The sequence below is a fragment of the Felis catus genome, chromosome D1 (genome assembly GCF_018350175.1).
Source record: "Felis catus isolate Fca126 chromosome D1, F.catus_Fca126_mat1.0, whole genome shotgun sequence".
Lineage (NCBI taxonomy): Eukaryota > Metazoa > Chordata > Mammalia > Carnivora > Felidae > Felis > Felis catus.
Window position 1 is genome coordinate 101444790 of NC_058377.1, and position 27397 is coordinate 101472186.

The 27397-nt window shown below is 38.1% G+C and overlaps 2 protein-coding genes and 1 long non-coding RNA gene across 3 annotated transcripts in view; 1 reads left to right on the forward strand and 2 right to left on the reverse strand.

The window, feature by feature from the left end:
* The window catches only part of LOC101085748 (olfactory receptor 5M11-like), an 18840-nt gene extending 7880 nt beyond the window's left edge, over nt 1-10960 (reverse strand). The window contains exons 1-2 of the mRNA XM_045039300.1: nt 10365-10960; nt 1600-1614 (exon numbers count right to left, since the gene is read on the reverse strand). Coding sequence (XP_044895235.1) covers nt 1600-1614; nt 10365-10960 — 611 coding nt within the window. The remainder of the gene's footprint in view (nt 1-1599; nt 1615-10364) is intronic.
* The window catches only part of LOC123380609, a 31201-nt gene continuing 6538 nt past the window's right edge, over nt 2735-27397 (forward strand). Inside the window, exons 1-2 of the long non-coding RNA XR_006586622.1 lie at nt 2735-4298; nt 14218-14431. This is a non-coding gene — a long non-coding RNA (uncharacterized LOC123380609). The remainder of the gene's footprint in view (nt 4299-14217; nt 14432-27397) is intronic.
* On the reverse strand, nt 21430-22363 carry LOC101086004 (olfactory receptor 1020-like). The gene has a single exon (XM_045039299.1). It carries the CDS (start codon nt 22291-22293, stop codon nt 21430-21432), a length of 864 nt encoding a protein of 287 aa, XP_044895234.1. The 5' UTR covers nt 22294-22363.

A 27397-nucleotide genomic window follows, 5' to 3' on the forward strand; every position in this document is an offset into this window, starting at 1 on the left:
CCTATAACCAGCAAAGAAATTGTATCAGTTATCATAAATCTCCCAACAAATAAGAGTCCTGGGCCAGATGGCTTCGCAGGGGAATTCTGCCAGACATTTAAAGCAGAGTTAATACCTATTCTTCTCAAACTGTTCATAAAATAGAAATGGAATGAAAGCTTCCAAACTCCTTCTATGAATCCAGCATTACCTTGATTCCAAAACCAGACAAAGACTCCACTAAAAAGGAGAATTACAGGCCAATATCCCTGGTGAACATGGATCCAAAAATTCTCAACAAGAGACTTGCAAATTGAATTCAACAGTTCATTAAAAGAATTACTCCCCATGATCAAGTGGGATTTATTCCTGGGCTGCAGGGCTGGTTCAATATTCATAAATCAATCAATGAATCAATCAATGTGATAGATTAATGTAAAAAATGTAATGTAAAAAAAGATAAGAACCATATGATCCTCTCAATAGATGCAGGAAAAGCATTTGACAAAATATAACATCCATTCTTGATAAAAAGCCCTCAACATCCATGGATGTTGGGATACATGGAATATACTTCAACATCATAAAAGCCATATATTGAAGACCCACAGCTAATATCATCCTCAAAGGGGAAAAACTGAGAGGCTATTTTTTAAAGACAAGAATGCCCACTCTCACCATTATTACTTAATATAATACTGGAAGCCTTAGCCTCAGCAATCAGACAACAACAACAAAAAATAAAGGTATACATATCATCAAGGAAGAAGTCAAACTGTGACTATTTGCTTTATGTAGAAAACCCGAAAGACTCCACTAAAAAATTGCTAGGACTAATACATGAATTCAACAAAGTCACAAGATATAAAATCAATGTGCAGAAATCTGTTGCATTTCTATATACCAATAACGAAGCAGCAGAAAGAAATCAAGGAATTGATCCCATTTACAATTGCACCAAAAACAATAAGATACCTAAGAAAAAACCTAACTAAAAAGGTTAAAAAATCTATACTCTTAAAATTATAGAAAACTTATGAAAGATATTGAAGAGGACAGGAAGAAATGGGAAAACATTCCATGCTCATGGATTCGAAGAGCAAACATTGTTAAAATTTCCCTACTATCCAAGGAATCTACATATTTAATGCAATCCCTATCAAAATGCCACCAGCATTCATTGCAGAGATAGATCAAACAATCCTAAAATTTGTATGGAACCACAAAAGATCCCAAATAGCCAAAGAAATCCTGAAAAAGAAAAATAAAACTGGAGGCATTACGATTCTGGATTTCAAGCTATCTCCCAAAGCTGTAGTCATCAAAACAGTATGGTACTGGTACAAAAACAGACACAAAGATCAATGGCACAGAATAGAAAATCCAGAAACGGACCCAAAACTATATAGTCAACTCATCTTTGACCAAGATGAAAACAGACAGTCTCTTCAACATATGGTGTTGGGAAAACTGGGTGGTGACATACAGAAGAATTCAACTGGACCACTGTCTTACACCATACACAATAATATATTCAAAATGGATGAAAGACCTAGATGGGAGCCAGAAAACATCAAAATCCTAGAGAAGAATACAGACAGTAACCTCTTTGACACTGGCCAGTGCAACTTCTTTCTAGATACATTGCAGAAGGCAAGAAAAATGAAAGCAAACATGAACTATTGGGACTTCATCAACATAAAAAGCTTCTACACAGTGAAGGAAACAATCAACATAACTAAAAGGCAGCCTACAAAATGGGAGAAGATATTTGCAAATGATGTATCTGATAAAGGGTTAGTGTCCAAAACCTATAAAAACCTTATCAAATTCAACACCCAAAAAACAAATAATCCAGTGAATAAATGGGCAAAAGGCATGAATAAACACTTTTCCAAAGAAGACATGAAGATGGTTAACAGACACATGAAAAGATGCGCAGTGAGGTTTTCAATTGCTAAGAATTTGTGAAGATCATGGTGAAAACTGGTAGAATTTGTAATGACATAATTATAATGCAATGAGCATAATGATAGTTTATTAATTCAATATAGATCTATTGAGAATCATCTGTTCTAGGTTTGGGAAAATACTGGCTTTAAAATAAGTGAGCAAAAGCAGATAGATATGGACCTTGCCCTCTGGGGCCAACAATCTGGTTATGATACAATCATGAATCAATCACACAAATATCATACAAGTATTAACTTAGAGGTGTGAAAAGTCCTATGCATTAAAGGTTCGTGATACTATGCGAGCATATACCCAGAGGATAGGGCTTACTCAGCAAAGAAAAAAACTGAGACTAAATCACACCAAATTTGACATAAGAAGAAAATTTACCTACAGAGAAATAACAGAGGATCTGGTAATAAAATCTGTGGAACACACTAAGACAGACCTGAAAAAGAATAATTTTCTATGTACTGAAAGGAAATACGAGTCTATCCAGATCCATAACCAAATGAGTTATTCATCAAGAATTAAAGTGGGGCGCCTGGGTGGCGCAGTCGTTAAGCGTCCGACTTCAGCCAGGTTACGATCGCGGCCCGTGAGTTCGAGCCCCGCGTCAGGCTCTGGGCTGATGGCTCAGAGCCTGGAGCCTGTTTCCGATTCTGTGTTTCCCTCTCTCTCTGCCCCTCCCTCTCTCTCTGCCCCTCCCCCCGTTCATGCTCTGTCTCTCTGTTCATGCTCTGTCTCTCTCTGTCCCAAAAATAAATAAATGTTGAAAAAAAAAAGAAAACAAACAAAAGAATTAAAGTAAAAACGAGGCAATTTCAGACGAATAAAAACAGAATTTCTCTCACACAAACAAACGGTCATTGAGGATGACTAATTAAAGGTATAAATCATGTAGAAGAAAACTAGACCCAGGATAAAAAGGGGATACAAAGAGAACAGTGAGTCATTGACAAAAATGGCTAATTTTAAAGGAACATTAATATTAGATAAATATTAGATAAATTAGATAAATTAGATAAATATTCAATATAATTATAATTGTAGTCATATATAACAGGTAATATTTAAACAGTTTATTATTAAGTGATAATTTATTGTCAATCATATATCATTCTTCATGACACCATATAAGATAGAAGGAGTATCCATGTTAAAATGTTCTATAATCCTTTTATTATTCCAAGAAAAGTATGACTAATGACTTTGTTCAATCATTATATCTCTCCAAATTTTTAAAACTTTACTAAAAGTAGAAAGTACAATGTATTCTAATCAAATAAAAAGTAGAACAAAAAACTAAAAAAAAAAGTTTAGAGAACACAATTTAATTCGTGTTAGAAAGGGGAGAAAACACAGTAAATGCTTTCTAGGTGCAAAATAAACTGTTAGAAAGTATTCGTCAGCATGTATATTCATAAAACTATGAAATTCAGTAACTGAAAGGACTCAGGGCCTGAAAGTCAGGGTAGAAACGAACATAATAGGCATCAACTAACTGAAAAGAATAAAAAATACTGCTGAAGGTATCTGAATATCAGGCAAAATGCACATTTAGGTTTTAATCATCAAAGTTGGGAGAGAACGTACAAAATGTTAAAAGGGATAAGCCTCATTCATTAGCTGACAGGAGCTAATAAAATACGCAAAAATTACAAAGAGAAATTGATAAATCCACAAGCATCCCTCTCAGATTTTATATTTGAAACAGTAAAGCATTTGTAGGATACTGAAAATCTTAAAATAAAAAATCAACTGGATTGACCTTGATCTCATAAGACCCTGCTCTGCTCAGCTCCCGTTTCCTTTGAGAGTAATTTTCAACACCATTGATTTCCAAACCTTGTATGTCTCAGGAGAAAATGCCAAAGATGAGCAGTAAGGTACCACGAAATGGATGGATACACAAATTATCCTGCAGGCAACGGACCACCTGTAATGCCTGAAGAGGAAAGTAACACAACACCTCACTTCTGTTGCTACTTTCCTTGTGAACTCTTAAATCTGGATATGGCAGCTTCCAGTTTGGAAAGTGGCCCAGTTTGGGTAAGACACAAGAGATGATCAAGGCATGCAAAACTTATGACGAACTGCAAACTATGTTAAACCTAGGAAAGGAAGATCTGAAGTGGCAAGTATCAGAATAAGAGGGTGGACACGGGACCAAATATAGACTATAAGTACCTTATGTCTTTCTCCATCTTGTAGCCACCATCACTGGCTCAATGAAGTTGGTATCATGTGCCTTCTGAGAAAATAATGGACATTCTGGAGAGAATAAGATAATTCTGTATATTCTAAAGTCTTCTGCCAAAGACCTTCAACAAACTCTAACATTTCAAGCTTCCGGATTAGAGGTGGTAAGGTTATTTTTTAAAAACAGTTTGCATTTGAATTCAGCACAAGTTTTAGTTAACACAGTGCCACGCAAAGTGAGGGCTGCCTGTATTTAATAGGCCATTCATTTCTTTTTCCTCAATTATAAAACAAACATTACCATCAAATTCTCCACACAAGTGTTTTAGTATGCCTTTTGCACATTCCTAAAATTGGAATCACTGAGTAAATTTATACATTTTTAAGACTCCCGAAAACATAATGTTCAATTGATTTTCAGAAAAACTGTATTATCGTTTTCTTGACACCCATAATGTAGAACGTGCCAGTCGTTTTTGAAATCAAAGATAAATCCACAAAAGTATCTTATTTCAATTATTTTGTTTGAAATTATCATCATTTCTTTATCGATGATTGATTAGTGCCTTAGGTTTATCTATAGACACAGTTAGGACCATGATCCCTTAAACTACAAACTACATAAGATTAATCTGATAAATACTGAAAGCATAACCATTGGTATAATGATAAGGTGGGGAGTGGGGAGTCCTGATCAGTAGCATTAGCCAATTTTTTCATTGTTGTAAATACTCCCACTCCCCTGCCAATTCCAAGAGGATCCATTTACCAACTGGCTTTCAAATCGGAATATTTAAGAATTGGCTCTCTGGGGTCAGCTCCAACTCATCTGTAAAGACAACCCCGTCTAAACTAAACTGATAAGTTCTCCAGTTCTGACATGTGATTTGAATGGGGGTGTGGGAGTTCCCACCAACGAAGGTGAACCCCAGTTCCAATATCTTAACATATTATTGTATTTTGGGTTTGAAGTTGGCAAATTGGCACTGGAGCATTTGTTTCATATTTTTAGTTACTAGTATTTTTACTCATTAATTTTTTAGCATTTTTGTATTTTTACCTATTTTCTGCATATAGCCTTCAACATTTATTTATATGATGGTGTTTTAGTACTTTGAATCATGTGTTAATACCTTTACCACTTTATCTTACTTGGGGCAAATACTTCCCGAAATATAATATGCCTCTTGATTTTAGATAGTTCTACAGTCTTCCATTGTGAATTTCTCCACTGCAATTTGCCTCAGAAATGTTTTCTTCTGATTATTTAAAAGCTTAATGTTTATTTTTTTAAGGTTATTTATTTTAAGAGAGAGAGCAGGCGGGGAGGGGCAGAGAGAAAGGGAGAGAGGATTCTAAGCAGGCTCCATACTGTCAGCACACAGCTCAAGGCAGAGCTTGAACTCACAAACTGAGATCATGACCTGACCTGAAGCCTGATGCTTCACTGACTGAAACACCCAGGCTTCCCTAATACTTTAATTAAAATCAACGTAGGCTTTTTTTTTTTCCGCCGTGTTTGAAATGATGCACTGTTGAGAAGTATGTGTGGGCACATCAGTCTTTCAGGGGACAGTTGCTGACAAAGGACAACCTAATCGTGAATAAGATTCTGTGTTAAGATATCTTTACTGAAAAATAATGTTGCATTATGGACACTGGTATGGTACAAAAATAAACATTTGTGTAAAAATGTTAAAAAATACACAATATTAATATGCCAAAGTTAAATGTTTTGTTTTTCATTTATAATCTCTTTGCTTTTCTGGCAAAAACAAAACAAAACAAAACAAAACAACAATCTTAACCCACCAGTAACCTTTCATCCCAAAGTAGATCTCTCTACTTTGTAGACTATGTAGACTATGTAGACTATGAAGACTAAAATATTTTTCCATGGTTTCCAATAATTTACAAGGAATATGTGTTGCATATATCACTATATTTGAAATCATGTGTATGGGTGCACCTGCTATCCAGATTGAGCCATCATATGCATAATTTCTTGGTTACAAAATGTTAGGTAGAAGCATTTGATTTGCATTATCCTATCATGAATTTGAAAGACATGCATATAATGAAGATGAAATTTGTCTACCAGAAATGAACACTTTCTTAAATCTACATTAATTATATGAATTTAGTTCAAAATGTATGTACAAATTGATCAAAGGAATAGAATAGGCCAGAAATAGATTCACTTAGTGTGCAATAAAGGTGATGTCACAAATCAATGGAAAAACAAAGGGCTGCTTAATAGCTAGTAGGAGGAAATGGTTTTAAAATGTGAGGAAAAGAGGTACATATGATATTACAACATACAACAGAATTGTACCAAGAATAATTCAATATAGTCCTATAAAATATGGCAATGAAAAATATAATAGAGATATAACTTTATTTAAATTTAAGGTGGAGAACAGTACAAAGCAAAAAAATATATATTTTTTCCAAATAATAATGCAAATATTCTTCATGTGAGGAATCATCAGAAGTAAAAGGGAATCTGATGTAGTCTCTTTATTTGTTAAATATATACTTTACATTGAAGAGGGTACTTGCTGGACTGAGCACTGGGTGTTGTAGATAAGTGATGAATCACTGAATTCTACTCCTGAAATGAACACTGCACTATATATTAACTAACATGAATTTAAATTAAAAAAAAAGGGAAAGAAAAAATAATAATAATAAATGCATGCATTTATGTACTAAATTTATACTTATAGGACATAATTTGATAAAATTTTAATCATTTGTATTGTTTCCCAAAGTTCTAAAATGACATTATAGCAAGTTATAAGATTACCTGCCTATAAACATGCTGTGTGTAGATAACAACTCCATAATTCAACCAATGCTATCATTTTGATGTATTTCTACATGGAGCTAGGTTTTATAGACTTAGCCCATCTCGGAAATCTGCATTTATTCCATCACTCAGAAAGATTATTCATGGATGTAATAATAGTTGTGTCTATAGTATTTATGTTTTAGAGAAATGAAGGTAAAAGTAAAGTAGTCAGAATATTTGGAAATATATATATATATATATATATATATATATATATATATATAATATTCTGTTAAAATAAAACAGACTTCCTTCCCAAGAATTGTTATGGAGACAACAAAGAAGTAAATACCCTCAGAGGATATTCCCTAATGTTAATAACAACATAGTGAAATATTTACTCTCAAACATGACTACTCATAAGTATAAATGGTTGATGCTTTGTGGAGGGAAATCTACACATCAAAAAATTTAGCAAGAGCTTGAAAACTGTTCAAAACATGTAATTCAACAATCATACATCTAAGACTGATCGTAAAGAAACAATCAGAGACATATGTACATAGAGATATGAGTCAGTCTTAAAAACAAAAGGATGCATAGATATGAAATAATGGTTTGTAAGATAATCCAAATGGAAGAAAACACACCAGAATGTTGAAAGCAGCTGTCTTAGGTAAGAGATCAAAGGTAAATTTTGCGTTTATTCCTTAGATGTTTCCATATTTTTCAATTTGCTTTTCTAGAATCAATGTGTTATGTTTGTAATTAAGTTCAAGTATAATTTAATTATGGAGTATTAAGCTACATTAAAAACTGTATTTACTTGGGGTGCTTGTGGGGCTCCTTCAGTTAAGTGCCTGACTTGATTTCAGCCCATGTCATAATCGCATTGTTTGCAAGTTAAGCCCCACATTGTTGGGCTCAGCACTGACAGCAAGGACCCTGCTCCAGATTCTCTCTCCATTTCTCTGCGCCTCCCCCATTCATCTCTTTCTCCCTCTCTCTCTCTCTTTCTCTCTCTCTCTCTCTCTCTCTCCCAAAATAAATAAACTTAAAAAAATTTGGGGGGTGGGGGCACCTGGGTGGCTCAAAGCCTTTGACTTCAGCTCAGGTCATGACGTCATAGTTTATGAATTTGAGCCCAGTGTCAAGGCTCTGTGCTGACAACTACAAGCCGGGAGCCTGCTTCAGTTTCTGTTTTTCCCTCTCTCTGCCCCTCCACTGCTTATGCTCTGTGTCTCTCTCCCTCCCGCCAAAATAAATACACTAAAAAAATGCTTTTTAAATGGTATTCATCAAAAATATTTAGTCTGCAGGAAATGCAAACTTTACATTATCAAGTGAAAGTCAACATTCAAATTTGTATTTGGAATAGGATTCCAATTTTGTCTTATAAATTATCATAATATATATGCATCTAAAATTGCTGAGAAGAAACATGGAAAAACAGAAACCAGAAACACAAATTATCCATTGGTTTAGACATATCACTGATAAAAGTTATTTATTCACATCTGTCTTTATTTTATAGTTATTTATAATGCACATGTGTGCTTTTATAATCTGGAAAACATATTCATAAAATATAGTCTAAATAGATCTACCATATATCAAAACTGCCTGATTTCCATGAAACACTAAGACAATTCTATTTTTATTGCACACAAATTATCATGTTTACCTGAATGTGAGAGGAATTGCATGTTAGCTATTATTAGCTATTACACCCTCATGATAATAACCATGACTTCATGTGGTGCAGTAACCTCATCCCTTTATTATCCCCAACATTCCCCCCAGCATTACAGCTTGCTGAATTTAACCACAATGAGAATAGGAAAGAGAGAATATTTGGAATCAAGGGGTTTGCCTTTCTGCTATTTAGTGGCTGAATGGCTGTAGAAAGCCATTTAATCTCTCTGTGCCTAAGACTCCAAATGGTATAAATGGAGAGCATAATTTTCTCACAGATTTGTTATCTGAAGATTAAAATAAATAGTATATACATTTATATATATATAAATGTACAGTAAAGTACAGCTGTATGACACATATGATTATTTTTGTGCATGTTGATTTTGTTGTATCCTATTTCTAAAGAACCTCTGAAGAGGCTTTCACCCAAGGAGTTTAACAATGAAAAAAATAAATCACAAATAGAAGTAAATAAATAGCATATAAAGAAAGGCTAGAGAGGTCAACCATTTGGTTTAAGAGATTTGCCAAGACTGAGTTTACAGATTGGTTCCTGAAATTTACACATTGGTTCCTGGAAGCCATAGTGGTTCTCAGAACTAAAAAATAAAAGGAGGGGTGCCTGGGTTGCTCAGTAGGTTAAGTGTCTAACTTTGGCTCAGGTCATGATCTCCAGGTTCTTGAGTTCAAGCCCCATGTCGGGCTCTGTGCTGACAGCTGAGAGCCTGGAGCCTGCCTTGGATTCTTTGTCTCCCTTTCTCTCTGTCCCTCCCCCACTCATGCTTCTTTCTCTCTCTTAAAAATAAATAAACATTAAAAAAATTAGAAACAAAAAAAAAAGACTAGCTCAATTTGGGGGTACTTGGGTGGCTCAGTCAGTTAAGCATCTGACTTTGGCTCAGGTCATGATCTCATGGTTTGCGGGTTTGAGCCCCACATCAGACTCCGTGCTGACAGCTCAGAGCCTGAAACCTGCTTTGGATTCTCTCTCTCCCTCTCTCTCTGCCCTTCCCCAATCTAGTTCTGTCCCTCTCTCTCTCTTTCTCTCTCTCAAAATAATAAATAAACATTAAAAAATTTTAAAAGGAAGCATACGATTATTTAGACAAAATAGAGAGTACTTTTGCAGTGATTCTCAAATACACTTTTTCAATTAGGATTCTAAATCTGGATATCAGCAACATTCTGATTCCTAGGAATGGGAACGTAAGTCCTTGCTTAAGAAAAAAGAGAGTTTGTTTTAAGTTAACCAAGTGTTCCACAGACTAAATGATGTTGGTCCTCAAAAAGAAATTGGAATGGAGACTCTATCACAGGAAGAACCCCTCTGTTACTCATTTCTAATCCCCATATTATCACAGACACTTATTTCAAATGAACAGATAACCAAATTTCAATTTTATGAAAGAGATTTCCCTGAATGATTTGCTGCATAGCATGGATCACATCCTTGTTCCGTAGACTATAAATCAATGGGTTCAACATTGGGCTCAAGAAAGTATAAAAGACTGCAATTATTTTGGACTCCTCCACAGACTTCTCAGATGGGGTCCTTAAGTACATGCAGAAGAGGGTTCCATAAAATAGGGTGACTGTTGTCAAGTGGGAACCACAAGTAGAAAAGGCTCTGTGCCTGCCTTCAGCAGAACGGATCCTCAAGATGGCTGCAATAATGAGAAGGTAGGAAAGGACAATGATGAAGAGAGAGCTTGACAGAGTCAAGCCAGCGACTACAAACATTGCCATTTTTTTGACATAAGTGTCAGAGCAGGCCAACAGTATAAGAGGGGGATCTGCACAGTAGAAATGATTGATTTCAAGGGAGCCACAGAAGGACAAGTGAAAAGTCAGCAGTGTCTGGGAGAGTCCATTAAGGAAGCCACAAGTATAAGACACCATGACTAGAGAGATACAAACGTTCTTAGACATTCTGGTACTGTAATGTAGAGGGCTACAAATGGCTACATAGCGATCCAATGCCATCGAAGCAAGGATATAAAACTCAGTGATCACCAGGGCAATGAAGAGAAGACACTGTGTGAAGCATCCAGCATAGGAGATGGTCTTCTGGTCGGAGAGGAAGTTGTGCAGCATGTTTGGAGTGATATTGGAGGAATAGCCAATGTCCACGAAGGAGAGGTGGCTAAGGAAGAAGTACATGGGTGTTTGGAGGTGAGAATTGGTCCTGATCAGCATAATCATGCAGAGATTGCCTGCCAGCGTGATCAGGTAGATCACCAGAAACACTCCAAACAGGATCTTCTCCAGGACAGGGTCATCTGTGAGTCCCAAGAGAATGAATTCTGCCACTGTAGTGTGGTTTGGGGAAGACATTTTCTTCTCCCTTGAAAACTGATAGTCTTAAAGAAAGTGAGGAGTTCCATCTGATCCAGATTCTGCATTTATTCCACCCATTTTATCATGTACTCATTGATATATTCATCTACTGGGAAATTTCTTTTCTCTTTTAACAAACACATCAGAACATCTACAGAAATATTTTTGTCCTGTATCTCTCGTGTGATCTCTTTCACTTTTTCTCTCTCTCTCACTTTTGCTCTTGCTCTCACTTGTGTGTGTGAAATCACATTTATACTTGCCTTCTTGCAAGAGAAAATTCCATATTGGGTATTTTTTTTTCAAACTTTATAAAAAGAAAAATACAGGAATTAAAAGCAGATATTAAAAACAGCCAGTCATTTATATCATTCAAATGGAAAATATAAAGGAAGTTGGGTTTCTAGGGTCTCCCCCGATCTGATAACCTATATTTTAGATACAAAATAGAAGAAATATTTAGTACACCATTTTCACCTGAAACCCATTGTGGTCTGTCTTCATTTTATTCAGAAAGCATTGAATTAGTAGGTTTATCTCTTGGTATATGGCAAGTCATGTCCTGAATGAAGAATCATTCCCTCTGCTTAATAAAGTTGCTCACTCATTTACATATACATGCACATGACTGAAAATATATTTTTTTTCTGCTCTAAATTCTGGGTTTACAACATTGAACAAATTCCCCATCCTCATGAGGCCCATGTTGTAGGGAAGGAACAGATATTAAACATATAGACAAGCCTATAGAATGTGATTCCAGTTAGAAGCCAGGAGTATAAAGAAATATGAAGATGGGATGCTTTTAGATAAATACTCAGAGAAGTCTCTTCCGAGAAAGTAGAATTTAAACAGTAAATAAAAACCCCAAGTATATGGAGAAGAATGTGGGATTTCTCTGCTTGTTTGTTTGTTTCCATTTTTTGAGCGACAAACACATATATGAACATATTTGTTTTGGAAAGCACAAATGATGTTTAAATGTGGCCTTCGCTTCCAGCTGGAGCCATTATATCTCAATGTTTTACAAAAATAAGGTATGACCGGAAAACAATGTGCCTCAAGAGCTGTTCCCTAAAACTATTTTTATATATTCAATAAAGTAATTGATTTTTTAGGGGTGCCTGGGTGGCTCAGTCGGTTGAGCATCCAATTTCGGCTCAGGTCATGATCTCACAGCTCGTGAGTTCGAGCCCCACATCAGGCTCTGTGCTGACAGCTCAGAGCCTGGAGCCTGCTTCAGATTCTGTGCCTCCCTCTCTCTCCACCCCAACTCACTCGCATTCTGTCTCTGTCTCTCTCAAAAATAAATAAACATTAAAAAAAATTAGAACAAAAAAAATAATAATTGAATTTTTAGACATACTACAAAATATTAGCATATGAATAGAAATATCAAGTACAATTGAGGAAATTAATTTTTTTGGTCCACACTGGCACTCATCTCCACACACAAGAACAAACATATTTTTACTGAAGAAATGTAGAAAATGACCTACCTGTAAAAGCTGACTTTCTGTATTTTGTAAAAACAAGGTGGAAACATTTATAATGTATATCTCAGGTACATTCTCTAGAGTATTTCAGAAATAATGCTGAAGAACTAATTAAAATAGTTTTGTTCCTCAGGAGCACAGCCTTAATTTGGTGCTTTGAGATCCTACTTTCTCCTTTGAGGCCCAAAGCTCTGCCTAACATCTATGTCCATCTTGGTACTGAGTACTGAGATCTTTAGTAGTGATAATGAAATCAGCCATCACCTTTAATACCATAGAAGAAGGAAAATATGAGTCTATGAGTTTTGTATTCTTTGTATAGTAAAGATGAGAGGACTCTCATCAGAAGACGTCAGTGTCTATAGACACTGAGTTTATTTAAGTCATCTAATGGGAGCAAAGGGAAGGAAGGCAGAGTCAGTGAGAGAGATGAGAAGCAGAAAGAATATACAAGGCAGAAGAGTAACATAACCAAGGACAGGAAGTAGAAGCATCATTCAGGGGTGAGGACCCTTTAAAGGGCAGACACCAAGGGTTCATACAGGAACCAATCTGCCCCATTGAGTTAACTTCATCAACATGGTAAAAATCAAAGATGGGTCTGAGAGCCAGGATCATTCATAAAATTGATGGTTCGTAAAACTGGTGATTATACGAGGAGGGTTGAAAGTAGAATAAAGAATATTTGAACATCACCACTGCATTTGTTAGAGAATGAAAGAATCTAGAGATGTTTTCACAAGCCTATATCTTGCAGTACACTTAGTTCCAGATCAACACAATCCAAGGAATCAAAGTCAATACAATCCAAGAAATCAAAGTGTAGGCTGTCCAAAGACAGGAGAGGCAGCTCCGATTTTCGGATGTCCAAACCGTGGTGTGAATCTTAAAAATAGACACTGCCAGTTATTTTAGTAGCAAAAGGTGGGTTTATTCGGGAAACAAAGAGAATTGCAATCTGGGACAAGCAAACTGGCAAAATTTCAGCCAAGTCCAGTCCAGTCTCTGTCCCTTCCCTGCTTGTGCTCTCTGTCTCAAAAATAAATAATAAACATTAATTTTTTTTAAAAAAAAGGAGAAAAAATAAAAAGACATAGATACAAAAGTGTTACAATAGTCAGATGGTTGAAAACATCCTGCTGACATTATAAATTTGTTACTTGTGTTTTTGTGATTTTTCCATTGGCTATCTTTTGACAAGTTATAGCAGATCCAACATTATGCTGGAAGTTGTAAATTTAACGTAGTCAAGTTATACAGATTGGAAAGGAAAAAATGAAATTGTGCTATTCACAGATCACATGACAGTTTGCATTGAATCTCCATTCAAAAGGTGCAAAGTAAATGTTAACTAGATTCATCGTGGTGATTGCTTGGCAATATATATTAATATTGAATCTTATGTTGTACGTCTGAACTAAATATATATGTATTTTGTATATATAAAGTCATAATTATGTTTTATGTATATTCAAAAACAGTTAAGAGTGTATTTGGGAAAGTCAAATGATTACAAGATCAATATACATAATCATTTATACTGTGATGCGAAATCCAATTGTCACCAAAGTACATGAATTACAGATAGAGATTACATCAGATGACATTCTCACACACACACACACACACACACACACAAAAACTATCTACCTCACATAAGGAGATCACGGAGACTCTGTGAGCAGGGTTAGCGGGGGTTCTTTTTAATTAGGGTTTAGGATGACTATTCAAAAAGGGGAACTTGTCATTGTTTTACAGGACAGTGGTGAGACGCCAGCTTTGACAGGGTCAAAGAACAAATCTCGGGGGCCACAGAAAGTGAGCAAAGCTACAGAGTTTATTGAGAGAAAAGTATAAAATTCTCAAGAGTGAGCGGGGTCCGACTGGGTTGCCGCAAGGATTTTTGTCCCCGACTTTTTATTGAGACCTTATCAGAAAGTTTGTGAGGCTCCATGCATGGCACCTAGCTCAGGTGGGTCTGGAATATCTTTATCCTGTTTGTTTGTTTGTTTGTTTCCCCCAAACCCCTGCTGGCCCTTCAGCCTCCAGCTTGCAGGTGCACACTGCCTCCCTGTGGGTCCCTTATCTCTCCCTGCCTAATACTAACTCTTTCCCCACTCAATTGCATGTGAAAGCAGCCATAAGCTTGCACAGGGGTATTTAGAAAACATGCCGAGACACATTGAATGCTGTGTTCGCGATGCTTGTGCTCCTCCTAGGAAAGAGATTTAACATTACGATGAAGCAGAGGCCAGGGTCTGACCAGGGTTAAGGGGCTACTCGCTGCTCTGAGAGCTGGTATAAACTGGATGGGCTTGTTATTTCAACTAAGAAATGCAGCGTCCTGCTTGTTCATTGACTGGAACAGAAACTGCTACGGAAACATATAGATGGGGGCACTTGGGTGGCTCGGTTCGTTAAGCGTCGGACATCAGCTCAGGTTGATCTCACAGTTCCTGAGTTTGAGCCCCACATTAGGCTGTCTGCTGTCAGCACAGAGCCCGCTTTGGATTTTCTGTCCCCCTCTCTCTCTGCCCCTCGCCACTTGCACTCTCTCTCTCTCTCTAAAATATAAATAAACATTTTTTTTTTATCTTGAAAGAAACATAAAGATGGAAAGATGGACACATTTGGACTTCAGCAAGGCTTTGTTTTAAACTTTTCCCTTCCTCATTCTTGAAGCTTTGCCCTCCCCGTCACTTGCTTTTTTGTACAATCTTTTGTTCCAGGAACTGGGTATGGATATTGACACCTCGCTGGCTTCAATGTATACTTAGTAATAAGACTCAAGTGGCCTGTGTTTTCCTATAAAACCCTTTAGCCTTTAGCCCCCGGTGGGCTTGCAGTCCTGGAGGCATTAGCCTGCTGCAGCCCCTGTGCCTGGCAAAATAAAAAATTATCTTCCTTCTTTATCTCCAAACTGTCTTCGTGTTACATACTTTGGCTCTGGAGCACAGAGGGCAGTTTTTGACAACAGAACCAAATCAATTCCCTGAGAAAACAAGCTTTAAATTTTCTGCTAGTTTTGGGGCGCCTGGGTGGCTTAGTCGGTTAAGCGTCCGACTTCAGCTCAGATCATGATCTCACGGTTGATGGGTTCGAACCCGGCGTTGGGCTCTGTGCTGACAGCTCGAGCCTGGAGACTGCTTCAGATTGTGTCTCCTCTATTCCTTCCCCACTCGTACTCTGTCTCTCTCTCAAAAATGAAAATTAAAAAAAAAAAAATTAAATTTTCTGCTAGTTTCAACCTCATTAACCCTATGGGGCATGGTTTCAGTCCTGCAGAAAAAAACTCAAGAATGTACTTCAGGTAGGGCGCCTGGGTGGCTCAGTGGGTTAAGCATCTGAAATGGGCTCAGATCATGATCTTACAGTTCATGAGTTCTAGCCTCACAGGTGAACATGAGCTCCACTTCCACATCTGGTGAGTCCTGCTTCTTTCTCTCTCCACCCCTTAGGGGATTCTCTCTCTCTACCCCTCACTCGTGCGCTCGCGCGTCGCGTCGTGCTTTCTCTCTCTCTCTCTCTCTTTCTCTCTCTGTAAACAGCAACAACAACAACAAAATGCACTTTATGTGGATCTGTACCTTTGAAACAGCACTGGGATTTTACAATGGACTTGCAGTCTCTCATGTGGCCAGGCTATTTCCTGGCCTGGTAGAGACTATTAGTTTCTGCATTCCCTTTCTTCCCTTAAAATCCTTAACTACTGGGGTTTTTGCATTTCTTTGTTATTCTATCACCTCCTTGGGTATTCTAACAGAAGTATGCTTGGGTAAGTAGAGCTTGTAGGGCACAGATCATGGACCTAAAATGACTTCTCTTGTGTCAGGAAAGTTTTCTTTTTCTGGGGACCCCTAACTCTGTTAACACAACCACAACTGAAAAACTTAAAAATAAATAAATAAATATTACCTATAATAACATCAGAAGCATACACTACTTAGAACTGAATATAATAAAAACTACACATGAGATTTAATCCGAAAATCACAAAACACTGCAAAGGGAATAAAGACTTAAATAATGGAAAGATATATATCACTTGTGGATTGGACAATTTGATGTTGTTAAGTTGTCAGTTTTTCCTGAATTGATCAATAGTTTGTTGTTGTTGTTGTTAACATTTTTTAAATTTATTTTTGAGACAGAGAGAGACAGAGCATGAACAGGGGAGGGTCAGAGAGAGAGGGAGACACAGAATCTGAAACAGGCTCCAGGCTCTGAGCCATCAGCACAGAGCCCGATGCAATGCGGGGCTCAAACTCACGGACTGTGAGATCATGACCTGAGCTGAAGTCAGAGGCTCAAACGACAAGGCCCATGTGCCCCTTGATCAATAGTTTTAATGCAAGTCTAGTCAACCTTGCAGCAAGCTTATCTTTTTGAAAATTGATTCCAAAATATGTAGAGAGATAACTATAAAAAAATAGTTAGATGAACCGAAGCTATTTTGAGAGTGAAGAAAAATTATCGAATGATCTAGCCTAACCAATCTTAAGACTTAATAAAAACTTACTGTACTGACAACAATGTGTAGATCTAAAGATAACAAACAGATTAATTGTTCAGAACAAAGGATCCAGAACTGTATCTGGTGAGAGAACGTAAGGCAGGCTGAGGGCAAAATACAAGCTACACCACTCCCACCAGGAATAGGTTTGCTGCTGACTGACGAAGGAAAGGACAAAAAACAACTGATTAAACCCATAAGAGTCTCTCCTGGTTTACAAGAAAAAAGCAATCCCATCAATGGTCTAAAGTCCAGGAACTCCCTTCTGTCTTAATGTTAATGCTCTGCTAGAGGGAAAAACAACCTTGGCTTGACAATAGCTAAGCGTTCGGTAATCTTTGAGTCTCTAGCATATGAAAGTCTCTTTGGAAATTCCTCTTGACTTTATCTCCCAGGACTCCATAAAACAGTCAACCCCCACGCATGCTGTGCAGCTCTTCCTGCCCAAGGGTCCTGTCCCTTGCTTTGATAAAATCTTTTTGCACCAAAGATGTCAGTTAAGAATTCTTTCTTGGCCATTGGCTCCAGACTCCACGAACCCCACCATCACCCCAAAATTTCATCATATCCACTCATATATAGTCGGTGGGTTTTTGAACAAAGGTATGAAGGTGTTTCAGTGGAAAATGCCACTGGAAAAATTAATCTGTAGAAAAATTTAACTTCAATTCCTATATCACATTATACTCCAATACTCCAATATTAATTTGTTACGGATCATAGAACCAAATGTAAACACCAAATCTACAAGTTCCCAGGAACAAAAATAAAAGAATGTCTTCATGATCTTAAAGGTTACCAAAGTTTTCTTAGGAAGGACAGAAAAATCACTAATTGTGAAACAAATATATAAATTTTATGCCATCCAATTTCAAAGTATGCACTCTTCAAAAATAATGTTAAGATAATGAAAAGGTAAGCCACAAGCTAGAAAAAAATATTCGTATGAAATATTTTTGACAAGGACTTGTATTTAGAACATAAAAATATCCTCCACAACTCACTGATCAAAATAAACAACAAAATGTAGCAAGCACACTTCATAAATGAAGACACGTGAATAGTCAAAAATCACGAGAAAATAATTTCAGTTACCTATCATCTTCAAATAAATGCAGATTATAACTGCAACTGGATAGTTGCCACCTCCAGGGCAAGAACTAAAACGATTGAGTGTGACAAAAGGAAGCAACTAGAACTCTCATGATATGCCACTTGATGGAATGCAAAATAATTTCACTACGTTAGAAAACTGGTTATTTCTCATAAAATTCACTGAGGAACTTATACCTTGTTACAAAACTGACCCAGCAATTCTACTCTGAAGTATTTATCCAAGAGAAAAGAAGACACATACCCTCAAAGAAACTCAAGTGTATACTGGCAGATGCATAGATAAACAAAGGGTCGTATGTCCATACGATGGAATGCTGCACAGAAATAAAAATGAACACACTGCGCGTACATTGTAAATGAATCTCAAAAATACAGAGAGAGGGATCAACTGCCTGAAAGATAGAGCAATGAACTACCCAACCCTGCTCCTCTGCAAAAGAAACAAGAATACTGGCAAAAGACATCCAAATCAACGTTGATAGAACTCTGGGACTTAACCAAAGGCTTGCAGCAATCCCGGGAGTGTTTGTTCCAGAAAAACGGCAGGGGATCTTGATGGGAAGGATGAGCTCCCCAGTTGTACAGTAGCCCTGAAAACCGGAATTGCAACTTTCTGGCTGCACTCATTGGTCAGCCTGCCTTGAACCTTCACTGCAAATTTCTACATTTCCTGGGGAATAAATTTACCTTCAAAAATATGACTGAGCAATCAACTTGGCTTTCAAATCAAGCAGATCAAATTATCCATGTTTAATACCGGAGTATGATGTTATGAGATCCAGCTTATACTATAGATTATAAACATGCGGAGCAAAAAGCTTTAGTACTGAAAGCTAAGATTTTCCTCAAACCCATTCTCTACTAGAAATTTGTTTAACAATTACATCAATGAACCCAGGAGCTCCTGGGTGGCTGATGTGGTTACGAATCCCACTCTTGGTTTCAGCTTAGGTCATGATCTCACCGTTCCAGGTTCAAGCCCAGCATTGGGCTCTGAGTTGGCAGTGCTCTGAGTTGGCTCTGAAGTTATACTGGGTTTTATGTCTCTGAACAGGGAGTTGCTTGGGATTCCCTCTTTCTCCTTCTCTCTCTGCCCCTTTTCCTGCTCTCTCTATCACTTTCGCTCTCTTTCTCAAAATAAATAAATAAACTTACAAAAGAAAAGATGGAGCCCATTAAACTATCTGATTTATCTCTTAGCTCTTCTCTTGTCTTTGTTTCTATGGTCACTGAAGCCTGGGAAGAACAAGGAGAGGAAAAAAAAGAGAGAGAGAAGGAGGAGAAAGAGAAAGAAGAAGAGGTGAAAGACCCCTGCTTAGCTTAATAACACACCCCCACCCTATCTTCAGTTCCGTAACGCCTCACTTGCAGGGCTTGCACTTCCACCAGTTGACAAACAGGATATCTGCAGTTAGACATCCGTACCCTGGGAGAGCTGTACCCCCACCTTTCCCTACGCAAGACAGGAACAGGTTGTCACATAAATAACGATGACCGCTTTCATCTCGCTTCTGTAAACCTGCTTACGCTCCCAAACCGGAGGTCCCCTGCCGCTTCGCACCCGGGCTCCAAGTTGCATCTGCCGAGAGAAACTCCATTTCCCAAGCTTTCCCAGGACGAAATTACCCCCAACCCTAACCACCACCGAGCAGAGAGCCTACCACCAGCCTGTATGCAAATGTAACTCAAAATGGTATAAAAGACCTGTAACCCCGTATATCGGGGCTCTCCCGCTTTCTAACACTGGGGAGCCCTGGTGCACCAGTAAAGACTCTCTGCCGAAATCGGAGTGCCGTGTGGTTCTTTGCGCCAACTCTCATTCCATAGGGCCTAGGAGCTTGGCTCCTAACAGAGGAAGATGGGAAGTAGTTAAATAGAGTTCTCAGTAGCGAATAGGAGCTGTCAAGGCAACTATTTATCGGCTTTCTCTCTGGAATAGGGGCCCAAAGAGTTTTTACCCAGCCGGATAGGACCATTTAATTTTCAAATTCCTATCATCACAAATTGCATATTCTTAGAGGATCAGGTACACTGAACCGAACAGGATAATAAAAGACGATGTTGTTTATGTTAGGGCATCTGACAAAAACAGAAGGAAGAAAACACATAAAACCCTCAAATCTAGGAACTATAGAAAAACAAAAGGAACAAGAGCAGCATCTCACAGGTTTTAGCCTATAAGTCATGCTTCTGTACTGCCTTGTGGCCAGATTTTTTTTCTTGATCCTGTACCCCCTAAGGAAGGTCTGCCTGCTATTTTAATCCAAACATTTATTTGTAACTATCACAAACATACCAAGAAGCTTCTGGCTTCTGGTTTTGTTTTTCAGTATATTAGAGTAAGTAGCCAAAATGTAGTCACTTTAACATTGTTAGTTGGAGGGGGCGCTGATCATTTGAAATGTTTAATTTCAAACAAGATGACTTGTTTTAAGAAGAATAAAACATCATCCAATAGATCATCCAACCAGATATAAGAGAATAACTTTTCTTTTTTTTTTAAAGTTTTATTTATTTATTGAGAGAGAGAGAGAGAGAGAGAGAGAGAGAGAGAGAGAGAGAGAGAGACAGCATGCATAAGCAGGGGAGGGCAGGGAGAGAAGAAGAGAGAGGACCCCAATCAGCCTCCATGCTGTCAGGGCAGAGCCCAAAGTGGAGTTCAATTTCACAACCGTGAGATCATGACGTGAGCCGAAACCAAGAGTCAGACACTTAACCGACCGAGCCACCCAGGTGCCCCATTAGTTTTCTTTTTTTGAGGACCTCTCAATCTACGTATGTGACATCATATTTTTATGATGTCATATTTTTATGATTTTTTCCAGTTCACTGGGGATAAAACGCAGTCTCTAAGCCCTCTTCGAGTCCTCTGGACAAATTCTGGCTCAGCCTACCCCTTATCACCTGTCCTCTGGAAGTTACATAAATCACCATTCAATCATGGAGCTGTAGAGTTGGAAAAAAAGAGTCATTCCTTCTGCTATTCAGTCTTTATCTCATTTACTTTTATACTGGGTTTTATGTCTCTGAACAGGGAGTTGTATTGTGACAGCTGATTAGTTTCAAGCATAAAGGCTCTGTGGAGTTAGTAGGATTCATATAGAGGTTTAACCATATTCCCCAGGATGTCGAGACATTCGGCCCAACTCTACTATCAAAAACAGCAACAACAAAACTCATGACAGAATGAAGTGGAACCAGGATGAATGGAGGTGGATTTAGTCATTTCTACGTTCCTTCAGAGTTCTAAAATCTCACACTTTGTTGATTCTAAGTACAGAAGAATAGGTTGTTTTAAAAATTTTACCTGAGGAAGCTTTGACGTCCTTAGTTCTCAGACTCTAGATGAAAGGATTTAACATGGGAATGATCACTGTATAAAACACAGATACCACTTTGTCTTGGTCCCTTGAGTAGCAGAAGCTGGAGCGCAGATACATGAACAGAATAGTGCCAAAGAAAATGGTGATCACCATCAAGCGGGAAGCGCAGGTGGAGAAAGCCTTGTGCCTCCCTTCAGCAGAATGGATCCTCAAGGCGGCAATGAGGATGTACAGATAAGAACTGAGAATAATCATGAGGCAGCTCAGTTCATTACAACTGGCAAAAGCAAAAATGACAACTTCATTGACACGTGTATCAGAACAAGAGAGTTTCAGGAGGGGTGGAGTGTCACAGAAAAAGTGGTTGATGACATTCAAGTGGCAGAAAGACAGCTGAAAGGTGAAGCCTGGGTGAATGGCAGCCTTCAGAAAGCCTGCAAGATACGCGGCCAATACCAGAAGGACATTAAGACGCAGGGACGTGGTGACTGTGTAAAGAAGAGGCTTGCAGATGACCACGTAACGGTCATAGGCCATCACAGCCAACAGAAAGCCCTCAATTCCAGCAAAGGAACCAAAAAAGAAGAACTGCGTGGCACATGCACTAAATGAAATGACTGGGTTCTCCAGCCAGAAATTCATTAGCATATTAGGGGCAATGACAGAAGAATAACAGAAGTCAACAAGGGATAAATTACTGAAGAAAAAGCACATTGGGGTATGGAGATGTGAGTCACTCTTGATTAATAGGATCATGCCAAGATTTCCAAACACAGTTATCATATAGATGGCTAGAAACACCATAAAAAGAAGAAACTGTAGTTCTGGATGATCCCTGAATCCCATGAGAATAAATTCAGCCACTGTTGTATGGTTGCTCATATCTTTGTCTCAGAATGGATGATTGGTTTGCTAAGATAAGAAAGAAACCGAGAAAATAAGTTGCACAAAGAAAAAAAAATACCAGGAAAATAAAATAGTTCATCCTCTGCTATAATTAAGATTAGTTCTTTTTTTTTTTTTAACATTTTTTATTTATTTTTGAGACAGAGAGAGACAGAGCATGAACGGGGGAGGGGCAGAGAGAGAGGGAGACACAGAATCAGAAACAGGCTCCAGGCTCTGAGCCATCAGCCCAGAGCCCGACGCGGGGCTCGAACTCCCGGACCACGAGATCGTGACCTGGCTGAAGTCGGACGCTTAACCGACTGCGCCACCCAGGCGCCCCTAAGATTAGTTCTTAAATGCCCAGAAGACCTGTGTATTAAACCTCTTTTTTTGCTTATTGCAGTGAAGAAAACTTCCTTAACTAAACTCAGTAACCTATTTTCTTTTTAAAAGTAAAGTGTGTGTGTGTGTGTGTGTGTGTGTGTGAAGTCTTTGATGATTGACCCTATTTATACATATCCTACACTAACTTCCAACTTTTCTCTCCTCCCCCCCTTGCCCCTACTGCCTTCACTTCCTACGATCCAATTCCTTTGCGTTGGCCTTGGCAATTAAACATACGATACAGTTGAATATCCTTGCTGTGTGCAAGACTGCATTTCCTGTTTTCTCTTAAGCCCATTCTGATTGGGCTTGCACCCTATCACTCCACAGAAACACTTCTTGCCAAAGACGTCAGGGATGTTTACATTGTCAACCCCATGGTCAATTCTCATTCCTCATCTTTTTGATCTATCAATAACATTTGAGTGAGCTGATTTCTTACTACTCCTCAGAAGACTTTTTTCTCTCATCTGCTAGGACACCAGACTCTGAGTTTTCCTCCTACCAAATGGATTGTTCCTTCTCAGTGTCTGCTTATTCCTCCTCTCCTTTCTTAGTCTTAAGGTTGGAGGAGCTCAGTTTTCAATCTTTCTCTCTTTCCAATTTACACTCTACCAGGGTGATTATTCAATTTTGCCAACGTAATTACCTTCTATATACTTAAAACTCCTGAATTTGTGTCTCCAGCCCTGACCTCTTTTCCAAACTCCAGACTTGTAGTTCAACTGCTTGCCTACATCTCCACATTAATATCAAAGAGCAGCTCAACATAACCCAAAGCTGAATTTCTCAGGCCCTTCCCTAAGTTGCTCCAAACATAGCCTTCCTTATCTCAAATTAATGACAACTCTATACTTTCATTTGCTCAGATGCAATTCAATAAATATTGAAGAAATTGATCTCTTCTCTCTCTCACACGCTATATAACCAGTCCATCAGATAATTATGTTGGGTTTACCTTCAAAATATTTGTATTAACTACCTCCTACCACCTCCATTCCTACCAAGACCTCAGCCAACATTATCTTTCACCTGGATTATCACAACAGTCTTTTAACAGGTCTATCTCTATATTCGGATGAAATCCTACCCTATAAAATAACCAATTCAAAAATTTTGTAAAGCTCTACTTTATGCCTATATGTATATATACAAGCATAATATGGCATTCTTGCTACAAAAATTAATTTTCTCTGTTTTACACATACACAAGTATGTATACACATGGATATACATGTATATATACATCCATATATGTATGTGTCTGTATATACTGAAAATTCTATAAAATTCTGATTTGTTATTAGTGATCCTAAATCCCTGTCTTCTAAAAACAAAATCCAGGGGGCACCTGGGTGGCTCAGTCGGTTAAGTGTCCAACTTCAGCTCAGGTCATGCTCTCATGGTTTGTGAGTTTGAGTCCCGCAATGGGGTCTGTGCTCATAGCTCAGAGCCTGGAGGCTGCTTCAGATTCTCTCTCTCTCTCTCTCTCTCTCTCTCTCTCTCTCTCTCTCTCTCTCTTTCTCTCTGCCCCTCCCCTGCTTGCTCTTTCTCTCTCTCTCTCAAAAATAAATAAACATTAAAAACATTAACAGGGGCACCTGGGTGGCTCAGTCGGTTGAGCATTCGACTTCGGCTCAGGTCATGATCTCGCAGTTGGTGAGTTCGAGCCCCGTGTTGGGCTCTGTGCTGACCACTCAGAGCCTGGAGCCTGCTTCGGATTCTGTGTCTCCTTCTCTCTCTGCCCCTCCCCTGCTCATGCTCTGTCTCTCTCTGTCTCAAAAATAAATAAAACATTAAAAAAAAAGTAAAAACATTAACAAAGAAATCGAAATAAAAACAAAATCCAAATTAATTTAGTTGAAACATTAAATTTAATGTTTCAGACATATCATAGTTGAGATGGTTAACTATTTGAATGTTTTTTGAGTTGTCTCAGAACCTTTCGATATCTGAACACTTTCAGATAAATTAAACCGTCTTACCTTTGGCCTTAAGAGATCTTCACTAAAAGTAATTGTTTTTACTTTTAGTTTTGTTTTCTTGCTTTGGGAGGTATACCAGTTTTCTGTCTCACAATGTGAAATTTGTAGCTGGGATGAAAATGCAAGCGGTGGAAGAGATCCAGCTATGACAGAATTAAGACACGGTTAATTCAAAGAAGAGTAGAAAATGCTGCTTTTGAATCTGAAAGCAGACGGTCCACCTTATCAAGTCTGTGATGATTCTCTTGAGAGTTAGTCTCTGCAAAACACTAAAAATCAAAAGCTTGAAAGGTGCCAATCCAAAATTAAGACACACATTTGCTCTTCACTGAAGTAATTAAACTACTTTCTCCCCAGTGAACAACTTATACCCTGGAGAGTAACTTAGGCACGTAGAGAAGTACAGAAGCTATTGCAGGGTCCTGAGACTCCATGGAGCATAACACTAAATTAAACGGTATGAAATGGCCCAGCTCCAGCCTCTACACTTCAGAATTCCACTTAAAATGGGATCGCTCTTCATTTCTACTAGAATATGGCTCTCTCGGTGTATTAATTAATTAATTAATTAAACAAATATCTACCAGTATCCTTGGTACTGAGAGAGTAGCCAATAAAACCTATCTTGTTCAATCCTTTATTCAGCTTGCAGTCTGGAGTCGGGGTGTGGACAGTTATCACAGGGTGATCAGAAAAAGTGAAGTCCAAAGACACTTGGTGAACTACCGGGCTTGTTTGATCAATCACTTCTTCTCAAACACCTTCCTCATTGCATGTCTTTTCCTCCTTTCATTTGTTCATACTGGTCCACACATACGTGTCTCCTGCTATTCCTTTGGCAAACCGAGGAGAATTTTGCCTCAGGGCCTTTATAGTTACTGTAAGTATACCTGAAATGCTTTTCCACAGACATTCAGATGATATTACCTTTATTCAAGCCTTGATCAAATGTTATTTCCACAGAGAACTCTTCTCTGACACCACCATTCCCTACTCTAATACCTGGTTTACTATTCTTCAAAATACCACTCATACCCATGTCAAACACGTGCACATGTACACACACACACACACACACACATACATGCACATTTGGCATAGAAAATAAAGTCTTCCTCACTGGAATATAAGTTTGGGAAGATTAGAACCTTTAATTTTTTACCTGCTATATCTCCAGTACGAGTTACATGCTAGTTTTTCCATTAATAGCTTTTTGACTGTTTTATTGAAGTATACATGTGCCCAGATGCAACAAAGTATATACATTAAATGTGGGCAGAGTTTTGTATATCTATGAACAATTTTTTAATGGATTATGGCTCAAGATGTAAAGGGTGTGTATTTCCTTATTCTAAGCACAAACTATGGACAAGTAGCAGGAAACACAATTTATACCTTAATGTGGAAAAAGATATTTTAAGCTCAAAGATACATAGGTGTGAAGCTAAGATATAGACCCTCCTAGTAGTACAAAGTTGTAATCTCCTGAAATACCAAGTAAACGTAAGACAGAAGAACAATGTTTAGAGACAGTAATGTGAAGCTCTTATGTGTCCTTGACAAGACTGGGTTCAATGGAGAGGCAGTACAGAAATACAACTGGAACATGCAGTGGGATTTGAGAAAGTAGAGACGAGGGGTACAGGTAGTTATTTTGAAAACGTTCATTGTAAAGAGAGCAGAGAAATAAGTTGGTGACTGGATAAGACTTTCAGCCAAAGAAATTATTAAGAAGGGTGATACTAGAAGATGCTTATAAACAAATGAGAACATTCCAGTAGAGTGTTTTGAAGTAAAGTTTACGGAAAGCTCCAAATGTGTGCCAGAACTGGGTTTAGGGACAAGCAAGGGATACAATATCCATTTGACAAGTGGGAATAAGAGTATATGTAAAAAGATTAGAGACGGCAAGATGGGGATGATCTTGTCTAAATGTTTTTGTTTTGAAGAAAGAAGTATGACACGAGATCGGCAGCAAGGAATGGCATGCTGAGAGGTGTTCTCTAATTGTACTAAGCAGCTTCAAGGGAGGACAGAACAAAGAAACAATTTAGTTTCACTAAGTTGGGATTTAGTCAGATGTGCAGAATGGAGAGAAAGTAGAGCATGGAATTGAGGGTGATTGAGGATGAGTTGTTGTTTGATGGACCATGGAATTTCAGCTGGGCACTGAGAGTAGCGATGAATATTGATCAAGGGCAACTCGTCTCAGGTTGTACTTATTCAAGAAGCAACAGAAGGACAGATATTATAGCATATGAGTCAGAATAAAAGGGAACAGGAAGGAGGATACCAAGCATGATACAGTTTTGAATATCTTTGAGAGAAACGTTGATTAACACTTGAAAGTGGAAGTTATAGGGGGATGGAACTATTCAGAGTGGACATGGTGAATTAACACATTTTTGTGGTCTCTAACCAATTTGGGAGGTGGGGAGTGAGGTGATCTTACTTGGAGGATGAGAAGTACTGGTGTGCTCCCTCAAGGTCTCGAAGGGATAGTGAGATGGAGAGAAATAGGGAGTAGACATTTACCTGATTCCAAATCATCGGCCTCCTTTGACATGCCATCTCATGGAAGAAGGCAGTTCCCCCATTGTTCCTACATTGACAGTGCCCTGCCCCACTACCATGAACAAAAGATAGGTAATTTACTTTCAATACACATTTATTGAAAACTATACGAAACTCTGGGAGAAGTGAAGATTAAAAGTTAAAGTACGTTGAAT

Coding starts and splice junctions, on each gene's coding strand:
- LOC101086004 (XM_045039299.1), bottom strand. CDS start 22,293: ATGAGCAACCATACAACAGTGGCTGAATTTATTCTCATGGGATTCAGG.